The sequence below is a fragment of the Papaver somniferum genome, chromosome 5 (assembly GCF_003573695.1).
Source record: "Papaver somniferum cultivar HN1 chromosome 5, ASM357369v1, whole genome shotgun sequence".
Taxonomy (NCBI): Eukaryota; Viridiplantae; Streptophyta; class Magnoliopsida; order Ranunculales; family Papaveraceae; genus Papaver; species Papaver somniferum.
This window is the reverse complement of record NC_039362.1, coordinates 6,902,787-6,914,359: the sequence shown is the minus strand read 5'-3', so window position 1 is coordinate 6,914,359 and position 11,573 is coordinate 6,902,787. Positions and strand designations below refer to the sequence as shown.

The 11,573-nt window shown below is 37.3% G+C and overlaps 2 protein-coding genes across 2 annotated transcripts; both read left to right on the top strand.

The window, feature by feature from the left end:
• Positions 1-1,316: 1,316 nt before the first annotated feature.
• On the top strand, positions 1,317-3,567 carry LOC113280946. The gene is made up of 4 exons (XM_026529557.1): positions 1,317-1,657; positions 2,340-2,552; positions 2,665-2,725; positions 2,942-3,567. Exons 2-4 carry the CDS (start codon positions 2,389-2,391, stop codon positions 3,089-3,091), a joined length of 375 nt encoding a protein of 124 aa, XP_026385342.1. The 5' UTR covers positions 1,317-1,657; positions 2,340-2,388; the 3' UTR covers positions 3,092-3,567.
• A 1,243-nt stretch (positions 3,568-4,810) lies between these two features.
• LOC113278701 (probable mediator of RNA polymerase II transcription subunit 37e) lies at positions 4,811-6,473 on the top strand. Its single transcript, XM_026527468.1, has 4 exons — positions 4,811-4,979; positions 5,032-5,637; positions 5,724-6,023; positions 6,121-6,473. The coding sequence occupies exons 1-4, from the start codon at positions 4,811-4,813 to the stop codon at positions 6,471-6,473; spliced, it is 1,428 nt and encodes a 475-aa protein (XP_026383253.1).
• Positions 6,474-11,573: the final 5,100 nt, after the last annotated feature.

Below are 11,573 nucleotides of genomic sequence, written 5' to 3'. Positions count from 1 at the left end.
CTATGGTTTGCGAACTGGTTTTCCAACCTACCCTGAGTAGAAATATTAAAAGTTCATATTTCTCTCTGATGATGTTTGAAACATTCCCAAATGATAAAATCATTTGTATGGGAATTTTTTATTTGATCCACAAATTAATTCATAGAACTAATAGTGTTAAGGACTGTTGAACATTGCTAAATCATATTTGGAGATTTTTCATAAGACAAGCTTGACTCGAAACTTCTTATTTGTAAATCTACTAAAAAAGTCATACGACATAGTCGCAACAGATAAAATGGTAAGATAGTGAGTAAATAGAATGGTTCAGTCTTCACATACCTCATATATAGAAGTTCTCCAAATGTCTTCATCGATCTTAAATCTTCAAGGGTGATATCTGATAATCAACTATAAATTCTAACCTAGTCCGAGACTTGACTTAGTAGACTAGAAATCAAGATATAGTTTTGATCACCACGTACAACAAACTTGAGATATCAAAACTTATGGGTTGAACCGAGCATTTCTCTAACAATCTCCCCCTTTGTCAATTTTAGTGATAAAACTATTCAATACATGATTCAAATAAATAAATTCCACTATGCTTGATTTCCTTCATTATTCATCATATATACATGTTGTTTTTTCGTACTTCAAGTTCTTATAATGTTTGGCATGTGTTCGTTCAACACTTTGTTGGTGAAGATCCGTAGTGATAACAACTTCTGAGAATAATCAAAAAGAGATTTGATAGAATGACGTAATCACTCTACTCGTTAGTTGTTATACAAAAATATAGTATTGTTACAATTCCTCAAAATTCAATTGCACAACAATTTTGAAGCAATACCACTGTGATATGTTCTACCCATAAGTCAATACATACTATTTTTGCAAAATAGGTAAAACCTATAAACAATAATTCAGTCCCCCTTACATGATGCTCCGTAAATCCATGTAATGTAGTAAGATACTCTTAATAGTTCTCCACCTTTTTGTCAACAAAATTGGCAAAGTCGAAGAATCGAGATAATGAATTAATCAAAAGATTTTCAAGACAAGAGAACACATACTAACCTGTAGTTTGGACGATTTCAACCAAGAAATCTCGGTTTGCGTCGTAGAGACATAAGGTACAAACATCTCCTATAATTCCACATATGCTCTCCCCACAGAGATATTACCATTAAGCACAAGTTCAGAAAGAACTTTCCCCATTTGGTGTCATTCCCGAAAGAACAACATGAGCGACCTTAAATCTAATCACAAGAGAAGGATTTTTCTTCCACATACAAAATTTACTCGCCAGTATCGCACTTCGCTCGGGTAGCGCTAGCACCAAAGGAAGTGCTAGACAGTACAATGGGATCCCCAGCCTTGTGTTAGACAGTACAATGACCTACATTACCAAACCTTTCCCATTCTGCTATTTCTACTTGAAACCAGAGAACTCTGAATCCAGAGAAGGGGAAAATGAAAAAAATTGAGAGAAAGACGGAGGTATCGTGTAAAGAACAATGGGGAGAAACAAATAGAAACCGATAGCAAATCGAGTAGAAGAATATTTGGTACTATTGAAGGAAGTAGAAGACAGATCAGTGACCAAATTGGGTATTCTTCTCATTACAGTTAGAAAGATGGTTTATTTGAACGAGATCACGGTTCTTCAAAAAGGGTTAGTACATCAAACCCATTTTCATTTTCCATTGTATTTTGCAGCTGTGTAGTTAAATTTTGGCTTAATCGTCGCATTGATTTTAGGATTTCTTTAAGATGATGATTTTAGGGTTTTGAGAATTTGGGATTTTGTTTGAAACCATTAATTTTAAAGTATTGTTGTGTGATGTTAAATGTTAGTTTAATCAAGCCCTTGAAGGGAATCATTGGTAGTCTAAATATGTAATGTACTACTACTAGGATTCATTCATCCAATCGAAGAGAAGAGAATCATTGGTATTGAATTATTTACATCTAACAAACAAACTCATCAGGAAAATAAAAAATCTTATTCCAAAACTGGTTTTGTAATAATAATGGTGACTTGAGTTAGGCCATCGACATCCAGATATATGTATTAACAAGCTGTTGCTTTGCCTACAGAACAAAGTTACAAGTTTAATTTCGAATACCATTTTGAAAACATTTTGATATAATTTTCAGTTGGTGCATCTTTATAAGTTTTTGGAGAGAGTCAGGGAACTAGAAGTATATACAAAGACCAGGCACCATCTACCCATAGATGAGCAGTTATGGCTAGATGCCTCCAAACTTGTAAATACACAAAGATGCATGTTTATGTATTAAGTTATACACTGGGGGATTTAGTTTCTAAAAAACATTTTATCGAACCCATGCAGGTAACATATCCAAATACGATGGGAGTTCTTTAAGAGTGTCGGGGTTGATATGGATACATCAAATATGTCTTTCTCTGTCAGCCTTAGACAAAAGCAAGGGTATGGAGAAGCCGAAACGGTTTTTCAGGCTCATTTTCTCAAAAGAGAATTGTTGTTAATCCTTACATCTGGCGAAGGATCCGAGAAATTCAAGTTCAAGGAAGATGTAACTCAGTAAGTCCTTGTCATTTCTTTTCGTCTACTCATCTTTGAACTTGCTTAAACGTTAAATCCTATTGCATAAAGTTCTCCTGCAGAAACCATAAAGTTTAGGTTCTGTGAACAGGTACATTGGGCTTCCAGAAAGCAATCCTGACATTGATCTCAATCAAACCTTAGCTTATCTGGTGAGATTACATATCTGTTAAACTTGCTGAATTCTCAGTGTGTCTTCTACTTTTGTACTATAAGTAGTTCTTGAATTGATTGCTCATTTACTAAAACCATATACATCTCTCGCTAATGAATTCTTCAGATTCTATTTTGTGGGTCTATATGGTCATGTACTTCAGAAGGAGTAATGAGCTTTTCAGTTCTTTCATTTTGACCATCATCTGCTTCAGGTAGGACAACGTGCCATTTGGAGGCGGCAACCACGCTTCAGATATGGGAAAGTCGAGAAGGCTGGGTCAAAAGGCAAGTGTTTATTCAAGTCACAAGTGCTGAACGTGGGAAACTACAAGCGTGCATGCAGGAGCTCATACAGAACCTAGATATATTGTTGTATTTTGAATAACTCAATCTGAAAAATGGGTAAGAAACTGTTATTCTCACACCTTCTACAGATTATTTTTTATATGCAAACGTACTGATCATTTACGGAACTGTAAATTTTTATAAATCTCATAAAAGATTCTGCGAAAAGCTGGTATAATGATACAATTGATTTCAAGTGGCTTTTGAAAATTTGAACATCCATATGCACTGTATCCCTTCAAGCCTTAGTTGTACCTAGTGTGAATTCAGAGGAATGATATAGAGGGAAACTGGTATCTTGTATGGAGGACGTAACATAATCCATTACATGTGCTGAGTGCATCTCACTTTGATTAGCTATGTCAGATTTAGCACATAGCGGCGAATGATCATTTGGAATTCCAAAGTTATTTGATCTATGTCTTTTGCATCAGATTCTTTTGATTCAGACACTAGTTTAATTTGTATATAGTTGACATTGTTGTGATTTACGCGTGGTTATGCATCGCAGTACTGTTCATGAGCTACTAATTATAAGAAACAAGGATTTTGTGTAACCCTGTGACTTTTGGAACTGACAATTTCAAGACGTGGCGGCTGCCCAATTTTCAACAACAAAATGAAGGAGAAGATGATGATGATGATGATAGCTGTCTGACTGATTGTCACCCAGAGCAGTATGCGGAGCTTACTGCCTTTGAATCTAAAGACGATGAGTCAGATTCACATCCAGACATGAAGCCCAAGAGTCAAGAAAATACACATTCAGTGAGTAATACAAATCAATCATATTTGCCATTTAAATTTCAGTCATACTATCACATGAAACCGTTTGTTATTGCTATTCATTCTACTTGTGTCCGTATCACCAAATATGGAATGGGGATGATGTAATGACAACCAAGTTTTGCAGGAGGGTTATAAAAATTATGAGGCTGAGGATAAGGCCGGGGATCACGGCAGTAAAGCTGAGACGCATTCTTCAACCCAACACAACAAGCCTGATTTGTTATCTGGAATTAGTGTGGATGAGGGTAAGGCTAAAAATCACTAGTTAAAATGACTTTTTGTGGCGGCTTGGGCGTTTTTATTAGCTACGCGCCCTAATGCACCTAGGCGCAACATAGATCAGAAGTACTGTCGCAGTAAAGATCAGAATTGTGAATTGGGTTCGCTTCTCGTGACGCGGCTGATTGTTTCCAGCGACGAAGAGGAGAATGTTGATCCTTCCCTTTACGTTGGTGACAATGCTGACAAACTGATAATGGAGGAAGCTAAATATTTTCCACAGAAGAGGAGAATGTTTTAAGCAACCCCAAAACAAACGATAACAAAGACAAAATCCCAAACCAGCTAGTAGAGAAATTGTGAAGCTGCCTAATGCCGGGTATAAACTATACCGGCTCCTTGTAATTAAATTGTGTAGCTCGAGCCAAATAGCATCAAGACCTAGCTAGCTAGTAGTTTTGGTGTACAATACATGCACGTGGTCTTATGATCGGGAGGATCTATGGTGTCACTGTTTAGGTGGGAGTCTTAAGTTTCTTCATCCTATTATCCCAAGGATAAAACCACCTTCCCCTGTCTCTTCATTATTAAACACTCTTTCTGTCTCTCTCTCGAACTCAAACCCCAAATCTCATCACTTCAACTCCCTGTGTAAACAACCTCTATCATCACAATCTCCTTGTAAAACTTTTCCCATTTTCTTTGAGTTTTTGTTCGTTATCTTTAAGATGGGTGAATTAAGAAGAGGAGCAGCAGCAATTGGTATTGATTTGGGAACAACATATTCATGTGTAGGAGTGTGGCAACATGATCGTGTTGAGATCATTTCTAATGATCAAGGAAATCCCACTACTCCTACCATGGTTGCTTTTAAGGGTTCTGGGGAGCGTATGATTGGTGATCCTGCAAAAGATCAAGCAACTCTTAACACAAGACTTTCTTGGTTCAGTTGTTGAGAATGCCGTTATCACGGTACCCGCTTACTTCAACGATGCTCAGCGTCATGCTACCAGGGATGCTGGCACCATTGCTGGGTTAAATGTAATGCGAATCATCAGTGAACCAACCGCAGCTGCGACTGCCTACGGTCTTGGTACAAAGGAGACTAAACTTGGCCCAAGGAATGTTCTCATCTTTGATCTTGGCGGTGGTACCTTGGATGTTTCGTTACTCACCATTAACGGGGGGATCTTTGAAGTCAAGGCTACAGCTGGAGATACCCACCTTGGAGGAAATGACTTCAATGACAGGATGGTGAATCACTGTGTGCAGGTGTTCAACAGGATGTATGGCAATGACATTAGTGGAGAACCAAGGGCTGTTAGGAGGTTGAGAACAACATGTGAGAGGGCTAAGAGGAGTCTCTCAAGTACTAGTGACACAACCATTGAGATTGATGCTTTACACCAAGGAATCGATTTTCAAATGCTCATTACTCGTTCCACATTTGAACAGTTGAACATGGACTTGTTTAACAAATGTATGGAATCTGTTGAAAAGTGTTTGGGAGATGCTAAGATGGACAAGAGAAGCGTTCATGAAATCGTGCTCGTTGGTGGGTCTACTAGAATTCCAAAGCTTCAGTCTCTACTGCAGGATTTCTTTGGAAAGGAACCATGCAAGAGCATCAACCCTGATCAGGCTGTGCTGCGGTACAAGCTGCTGCTCTTTTAAGTGGTGAGGAGGGTAATGACAAGTTGCAGGACTTGGTTTTGTTGGATGTCACCCCTCTTTCTCTTGGTATTGAGGTAAGACAAGCTTTTGGGGATGCAACCATTCCGGTGAATGAAGGTGTTATGAGTAAAATTATCGCAAGGAACACAACCATTCCCATTAAGAAGAAAAGGGAGGATGCCACTACTCAAGTTGACAATCAAACTTCTATCAGATTCCCGGTTTATGAGGGCGAGAGTAGTAGAATCCGTGAAAATAACTTGCTGGGTGAATTTGTGTTGACAGGAATCCCACCAGCACCTTGTGGTGTGCCTAAAATAACAATATGTTTCGACGTTGATGCAGATGGTATAACACAAATCAGGCAGCAAGAGTCAGATTACAATTACCAATGACAAGGGGAGGTTTTCCAAGGCCGAGCTCGATAGGTTGGCTCTAGAGGCTGAGAAATACAAGTCAGAAGATGAAGACCATAAGAAGAAGGCGGAGCTAAGGAACTCTTTTGAGGCTTACATAAATGACATAAGGATGAATATAATCCCTATAATCAATGGTAAGCGATTATCGTGTTACCAAATGAGGATCAAGGTTGCAGTCAACAAGGCTGTCGAGTGTTTGGAAAGTCATACATCAGCTGGCTTGGATGATATCAACAGCCAGATGAAGGAACTAGAGAGCGTACGTGAATCTATGCTAAACAGAACCATTTCTAATTAGCTCAGTGGCCTTCATTTGCTATTGAGAAAAATTCATTTTGACCCATAGAATCCACCACCAGTCCAATGATCAAACCAAACCCACTGAAAATGTTCTTTAAGTGAAATCCAAGCTCATTTCAACCCACTGCAGACTGAAAACATCCTATCAGACATAATCCCAAAAATGTAGGACTGGGTAGGTTCTTGGTCTTCAAAATTAAAATGATGAGGAGCAAATGGGGTGAAAGCTGGCTTTGCACTTGCAGTATATGATGTTAAACTGATATGCGACTCCTTAGAAATTTATCATTGCCTTAGGATGACTTTTCAGGGAGCTCATGGTGGTTTGCGCGCGTATTCCTTATAAATGCGGTGTTTGCAAAAACCATATAAGTATTTTTAAGCTCAACAGGCATATGAAGGTGTACGGTTCTACCATCAACAACAGCGATGGTTGTGTGAAAAGAAAAATCAACAGCTGCAATGAAACTGGTGAAGTAGACTTGTCATATGTCAGGTTAAAGAATTAAGTTAGTTCTCGACGGTCTCTATTGTTGTTCAGATATGCCTGTTGCATTGTGGCGCTGCTGCTGGGTCTTTATCCACTCTTTATCTTGTATTTCGGATATGTTAATAATAATCCAAGTGCAATATATGTTTAAATCAAGATCTTCTCCAGACATATTAAATTCCTGTTTGTCTTGGAATTTGATCAACTCTGTACTGGCTGTAAATTTGCTAATCTGTGAAACCATGAAAATTTGAAGTTGAAGAAATGGATCCATCTTTATGCCCAAATTGCATTATCTATTATCTTGTAATGTGAGCGAATTTTGTGGCATACCATACCAGTGTAGCCAATCTCGTAGAAATTCTCCATGGGCCGAGACCATGGAGATTATGGGCTAAATTTTAACAACTTTAAATTGTGGGCTAATTTTGTATATTAAGGTTAAATATATAGAGAAAAATAGAACCATTTTTTTGGAACGATTTTTTTGGGACCATGGTTTTTTTTGGGGACCATGATCCTATTAGGTCACCTATCCTATAGTTATAAGGGGTGTCCTGAAGCATTGAAATGACTAACCTACCCTTAATCTAATTTAATTTAAAACCAACCCAATAACCACCTATATATATATAACCACCACCACCTCCCACCATCGCCGATTACCACCACCACCACCTCCGATTGTCACCACCACCAACCACCGATTACCACCACCACTTCCCACCACCTCCGATTATCACCACCACCAACCACTGATTACCACCACCACCTCCGATTATCACCACCACCAACCACTGATTACCACCACCACCTACGATTACCACCACCACCAACCACCACCACCACTATATATATATATATAACTTAATTTAAAATATTAACAAAGATATTCTCACAAACCCATTACTTGTCATTCGTTTTTGGTTGAATAAATGAGAAGTAATCATTAAAATGAGTTGAAAATGGAAGTTGCAGAGAGGTTTAATGGAGGTTTTTTTTTCAGAGAAAAGTTCGGTTATCAAGAATTAATTTTTTCTTAACCGAACTCAGAGTTGGGTTGATTCGCAAAAAATAATTTTAACCGAACTCCTTATATTAGAACAACACAAGTTCATAAGTTCGGTTCCTTCGCAAAATAAGGATATCACCGAACTTTAGTTTACGAAAATAATGAGAAGTCCACAAGTTCGGTTCGTTCGCAAAAATGTTATGTTTTCTTTGTAACCGAACTCTACCTTTGAAACTTCGTAACCGAACTCTACCTAATTCGCCAAGAAATAAATTTCGTAGTAACCGAACGTTTGCCTAATTGCATATATGCATATATAAACCCAGTTCGGTTGATTCGCAAAATGTGTTGAAGTTTGCGAACCAACCGAACTTCTAACACTAGGTTACTTTTAACCTGCAGTTCGGTTGGGAACTTGGTTGCGTTGAAGTTTGCGAACTAACCGAACACACAAGATGTACCCAAATAAATTGTTAACTTCAAAGTTCGGTTACCTACCATTTTATCCTAGGTAACCGAACATTACACTGTACGACCAAAACCTCCATTAACGAGCGAGTTCGGTAACCTGCGTGTTTGGAAAACGTAACCAAACTACACTTTCAGGTGTGTTCGGTTACATGTTCTTGACATATGATAACCGAACTGGCCCAAATCTACATAAAAAATTTCATTTTTTTTGAAAGTTTGGAGCAATTCAACCAACATTATCTAAGTTTGAAGCCTACCTGGGTACCCAAATACCCTTCCTCCGGTTGTGTTTGGTAAAATCCATCGTTTTTCATGTTTTCCTTCTTCATCTTCTCTAACTTTACTCTCTCAATAATTCTACTTCTTTAAATAAAAACCATCTGATTTTTTAATCTCGCTAATTATCTTTAACTTAATCATCTCACTAATCATTACACTAACTATTATTAACACTAACTAATCATCACCCAAAATTAATCAGGAGGGTAATTTAGGTATTAATATAAATATCTAGATAAGGGGTGACCTAGATTTACTTCTAATGTCTTTACCCAAAATAAAACCATGGTCCCCAAAAAATCGTTCTTTTTTTGGGGACTACTCAAAAATGGTGGGGGACTACTTTGTGATAGGAATGTCTACCCTATACTTATAAGGGGTGTCCTAAAGTATGGAACTGACTAACCTACCCTTCACCTATATATAATCACCTCTTCCCAATACCACCACCACCTATATATATAACCACCTCTACCCATCACCACCGCCGCTCACCACCGACCACCTCAAATCACCACCACCTTCACCTCTATATATAGCTTAATTTAAATCATTAACAAAACAAAATCAAAATCAAAATTATAACAAACCCATTACTTTTCATTTGTTTTTCTTTGAAAAATGAGAAGTTATCATCAAAATGAGTTGAAAATGGAAGTCGCGGATAAAAGTTCACTAGGAATTATCTGAAAAACTTTGTCGAACTAGTCGAACTCAACTTTAATGGAGGTTTTTTCTTTCAGAGAAAAGTTCGGCTACGTCGCAATTTTTTCCTCCTAACCGAACTTTTCTCTGAAAACCTATATATTGAGTTCGGTTACGTCGCAAATTTTTTCATTTTATTTTCCCAGCCGAACTTTTAGTTCGGTTATGTCGCAATTTTTTTTCTCCTAACCAAACTTTTCTCTAAAAGAAAAAACTCCATTAAAGCTGAGTTCGGCTACCTGTGTTTTTATAAACATTAACCGAACTACACTTGCAGAATGAGTTCGGCTACTTGTTCTTCAAATGTTGTAACCGAACTTTGTTAACGAAACCGAAATCAATTTGTAAATTGTTCATTTTTAGGAATTTTTTGGCCAATTCAAGCACCATTAACTAAATTTGAAGTATCCGTGAGTACCCAAAACATCATACTCTTGTTGTTCCTCTTAAAGAAAAAGATCTAAATTTTTTTCTTGCAAAACCCTCATCTTCATTATCATCTTCATCTTCTTCTTCTCCCTCTCTATAATTCCTTTTTTGAAAAAAAAATCAAATTATTAATTTAATCTCACTCATCATTAATTAACTCACTAATCATCACACTAATTTAATTATCAAGGGAAAGTTTGGTATTAGAAGAAAAGTTAGATAAGGGGTGACTCATTATTACTTCTAATATCCACACCAAAAAATGGAGAGTAGTCCCCCACCATTTTGGAGTAGTCCCCAAAAAACCGTTCGAAAAATAATGGTGTGCAGAGCTGAGGCTATAAGGCCAAGCACTATGGGTATGGGGAAGGGGATATGGGTCAGAAGGCAGCCTCACTATGGTGTGCTTTTATCTGAGCTTCCATGTAAAAAGTGCCAAAAGGAAACTCACTAAAATTTCCGGTTTAAAGGTATAAGTTTACAGAATGCACTCAGATTTCCAATTTCTCCTTTTCTCCTATCTTTCTCCTCTCCTAAAACCCTCTCAACCCCCATTTGATTATCGTGTCGATTTATTGCGATTTAGGAGCTGAAATTAAAAGGGTTTGCTCCTAACTCCTAGGTGAACTAATTTCCTGCTTTAATTACGAATTTCATCTACAATATAATTAAAGGTGAGTGTTTTTAATTTTAGGGTTTAAAGTTAATTCTGTTTTGATTTTGATGAAATTGTTGATATTTTAGGTTGATTTTGATGTCTCTCCTTGTACATTGATTGTTGATTGAACCAATATGTTTAAGAATTGAGGAATTGTATTGTTGAAGAATTTTTTATTTCTCTCCAAAACCAATATGTTTAGGATTGATTGTTGAAGAATTGTATTGATGGATAATTTAGGATTAATTGTTGATTGAACCAATGTGGGTCAGGTGATTAAAATTGATTTGTGATGTTGTAGATGGAAATGAGACATTGTATTGTGATTAGGAAGATAATGTGATTAAGATGGAAATATTAATAGGATTGTAATGTGATTAGAATTATATTGAGACATTGTATTGTGATGAAAATGGATAATATGTTTGGGAAAATGCTACCCCGCGCGGCAGCGTAGTGATGCTTGATAAGCTAGCATGTTTTAAACCGTTCGATCATGAAAATATATACATTTTTAGATGGGAACAACTGTTGTTATTTGCAAAAACATCCTTTATCATCTTTGTCTACAATCTTTGTGTACTTCATGATGCGGCTTTTTTGGAACTTCTCTTTAATTCTCTCAATATCGCGTTTGAAGTAACTCTCCATTGCGTTAAACACAACCACAAAATTATCGACACATCCAAAGAGATTTTTCTTCAACCGGTGGTGAGCCGATTCTACCAAACTTGTCGCTTGATTCCCAAAGTGTTTATAGTTGTTGGTAAAAGCATAAACGAAGCGCTCTTTGTGCGGTTCCAACCATTGCTCCACCACATACGTTATTATATCCTCCGGATATTCGGGGCTAGACCAATGTTCTCTAAATTCGGCAAGATTTAGATAATACTCTTATTCGGTGAGAGACCAAGTCAATGCCTCCCATTCCACGGAGAAGACAACCCATTTAGCGTGATTTATGGCGTATTGTTTATCTAATTCCTCTTTTGCATCCGCTTGTTCATCTTCCGGTAGCTTACTAATCTCTTCCAATCCTTTCCTCTTAGGTGGA